The 3,237-nt window shown below is 41.9% G+C and overlaps 1 protein-coding gene across 1 annotated transcript; it reads right to left on the minus strand.

Moving 5' to 3' along the window:
• Positions 1 to 291: 291 nt before the first annotated feature.
• On the minus strand, positions 292 to 3,237 carry LOC131183181 (receptor-like protein kinase FERONIA). The gene has a single exon (XM_058153413.1). It carries the CDS (start codon positions 3,123 to 3,125, stop codon positions 432 to 434), a length of 2,694 nt encoding a protein of 897 aa, XP_058009396.1. The 5' UTR covers positions 3,126 to 3,237; the 3' UTR covers positions 292 to 431.

A 3,237-nucleotide genomic window follows, 5' to 3' on the forward strand; every position in this document is an offset into this window, starting at 1 on the left:
AGAAACTAATTAACAATTAAATTTAAAATTTTATAATTAACTCTAATATTTATAAGATAAAATTTATTTTTTATTAACTTTACAATGAATAAATGTCTCACCCATGAAAAAGTAAAATTTCTTTCTAGGACCATCATCAGAAAGTATTTCTGAAAGTGGAGGTTCTTAATTTGAAGGAAACACCCTCTCCCTTCTAGTTACGCATAAGAAGAATCAAATTATATCGAAGAATGCTCCCTTAATGGCACATCAGGCAATTTAAAAAAAATGTAATATAGGGGAAGACAGTAATACAGAAGAAAATTATCAAAATGAAATTTAAGAACAAGCAAACTCTTACAGCAGACACATCATGAGCTACAAACATGAAAAAGCTTATCTCAAGTCTCTACATATTACACTAACTTATAGCAACCAAAATAGAACGTTTCTTATCGCCCTGTTGGGTTGGTGATCTCAGAAAATATAGCACCAGACTTTACATTCTCAGAATTGTTGCTGAGAAAACTTTGCTCATCGTTGCTGCTTGTAAATGTCATTCCACTAAGCCGGGAACCTATCATAAGCCCACTGCCACTACTGAACATATCATCGCTGCTATCAATAACTGAGGTACCCTTTAGGGGGCTCTCCATATCATTGTCAATTTTGATAGGAAGTTCGCACTGCTTGATAGCAGTTTCCTGTAGTTGTAATGCAAACTCAAGACCCCAAACCACATCGCTCATTGATGGTCTTTCCACTCCATTGTCGAGCAAGCAACCTATTGCAACCTCAGCGAATTTTCTCAGGCAATCGGGTGCAATCTTTCCTTGTAGATAAGGATCAATTATGTCATCAAATGTCCCATTGCGGTAGCATTGTCTAGCCCACTCTGCTAAGCTTGCAGGTTTGTTAATAGCTGATCGATTCACTGGGGGTCTTGCAGATAACACTTCACACAGTACAACCCCAAATGAGTAGACATCAGATTTTTCTGTCAATCTCTGAAGTCGGTAATATTCAGGATCCAAGTAGCCGAAACTGCCTTTCACCACTGTGCTGATGTGCGGCTTTGACATGCTAGTAGGACCTATTTTGGACAATCCAAAATCTGAAACCTTGGCAACCCATTTCTCATCCAACAAGATATTTGTTGTCTTCACATCACGGTGAATTATGGTGTTCTTGGCGCCTGAATGAAGGTACTGCAACCCGCGTGCTGCACCAATGCAAATCTCTAGCCGTTGATTCCATGAAAGTGGAGGATTGTCGGTCTTGTAGAGGTGATCGCGAAGGGTTCCCCGAGCCATGTAATCATAAACTAGGACCATCTCATTTTCTTCGTAGCAATAACCAATTAGCGACACTAAATGAAGATATCGAAGTTGGGATAGCATCTCAATTTCCGTCTTGAACTCGTTTGCCCCTTGTTGCGACCCTTCATTCAATCTTTTGATCGCAACGGTGGTGGCCCCATCATTAATCAGCCCTTTGTACACATTACCAAATCCTCCGCCCCCGATAATGAATACACTGTCAAAGTTGTTGGTGGCCTCTTTAATCTCGGCCAGTGAAAAGCGGCGACAAAGATCAGAAGGTAGAGTTGAGGCCTGGGTCTTTGCAGACTTGGTCGAAGACACCGAAAATGGACCCCACCATGAAGCTGCATCACTAGAACCCGAGTCCTTGACTTTTAGTCTTCGCCGGAAAATCACGAACAACAGGAAAGACAGCACCAAAAAGCCCGACACAGCACCACCAACAATGGCACCTATTGTTGTCCGATTATTGTTCGATTTTGTTGATTTGGAACTGGGAGGTGGTGCAGTTGGTGGATTAATTGGAGGTATGTCAGGATTTGGTGCCGCAAGATTATCTGCATTACTCAATTTGAAGATTTCAAGCCCATTCAGAATGGCATCAGAGTAACCACTTATTTCAGGCCTGGGATGCAGTGCGATAGAGATATTTTGTACCCTTTCGTTTCCCTTTGGTTCAATCGTCACCGCATAATCTTTGAAGACAGGAAAGCCGTTTCCACCACTCCATTCAATTACATCAGCTTCAGACTCCGCAATTTGAGTAGCTATGTATATATAAAAAATTCTGTCTCCCGTTTTAGTTATTGGCGGTTGAATTTCACAAAAGTGAAGCCTAACAAGATAAGTGAACTTAGAATCGACCTGAAAGTCCCAAGTGAGATTGTAGTTTTCATTGGTCGTCTTGTCCGGCCCCATCGACCTTGCAGTTTGATATACTGGATCCGGTGCAGCGAAATGAGTCATGTTGTTTCGGTATGTAAGTTGAATGGTGTTGTTATAAAGCACCGCGCTTGGTTTTGCAATAGTTAAATAATCATCATCACTATTCCAGCTTCGAAACATTTCTGCAGTGTCTTTTAGGGATGAGATGTATCCGCCCCCCACATTTATTCTGTACATCAGCTCCAAAGCAGTATTGCTTTGGTTGCTGCTTTCGTTGTTCCCGCTGCCAACAAATTTGAACCCGTCGTCTGTGTAATAAAGTTTGTTTGGCATGGATACGATTTCAATCCCGTTGACGAAAGCAGAAGCCTCAGTCACGCCAGGAGTCGGAGCAAATGATATGTTCAACGTTTCACCATCTTCAACATTTAAGCAGAACTCTTTAACAAACCCATCTGAGCCAGGATCCTGGGCATTATGGGCAGAGAAGTTACTAAGAAGGGTGTAGCGATTGGCTTTGACAGAGAAAAAAGGGATTGACCTGCTGAAATAAGGGTCGGAAGATGGATAAAAGTAGAGGCGAATGAATTTTGTCCCAAAGGTCACGGGAAATACATAAGTGAATTCGGAGCGCGAAAGACGTGCAGTTATATATGGTACAGCATCAACATTCATAGGAGATTTAACAGCTGAGGATATTTTTGAGGCGTTGGTTGGATCTAGAAGCAAGAATGTCGAATTGGCATCTGCAGTCCAGATTCGGCCATCTCGTGCATGTCCCTCGCTGGCCGAGCCACAATCAAGAGTTATGTTGTCGATAAGAAGAGATGGTGAGTTTCCAGAGATGAGGAGAGTCTGGTGTAACAATAAGGAAAGAAATAGAAGAGCGAAAATTGAAGAGTTCTGGAGACAAAAATATTTGTTGATGGGGTTTCTCATATTCTGAGGGAGAGATGATCAGCTGGAGGGAGCGAGGGAGGGAAGGAGATAGTCGAGGGCATGAAGTGAGTGGGATTGCACGAGCATCAATCCGTAAATAGAAATTTTTTAT

This window comes from Hevea brasiliensis, chromosome 9 (assembly GCF_030052815.1).
Source record: "Hevea brasiliensis isolate MT/VB/25A 57/8 chromosome 9, ASM3005281v1, whole genome shotgun sequence".
Taxonomy (NCBI): Eukaryota; Viridiplantae; Streptophyta; class Magnoliopsida; order Malpighiales; family Euphorbiaceae; genus Hevea; species Hevea brasiliensis.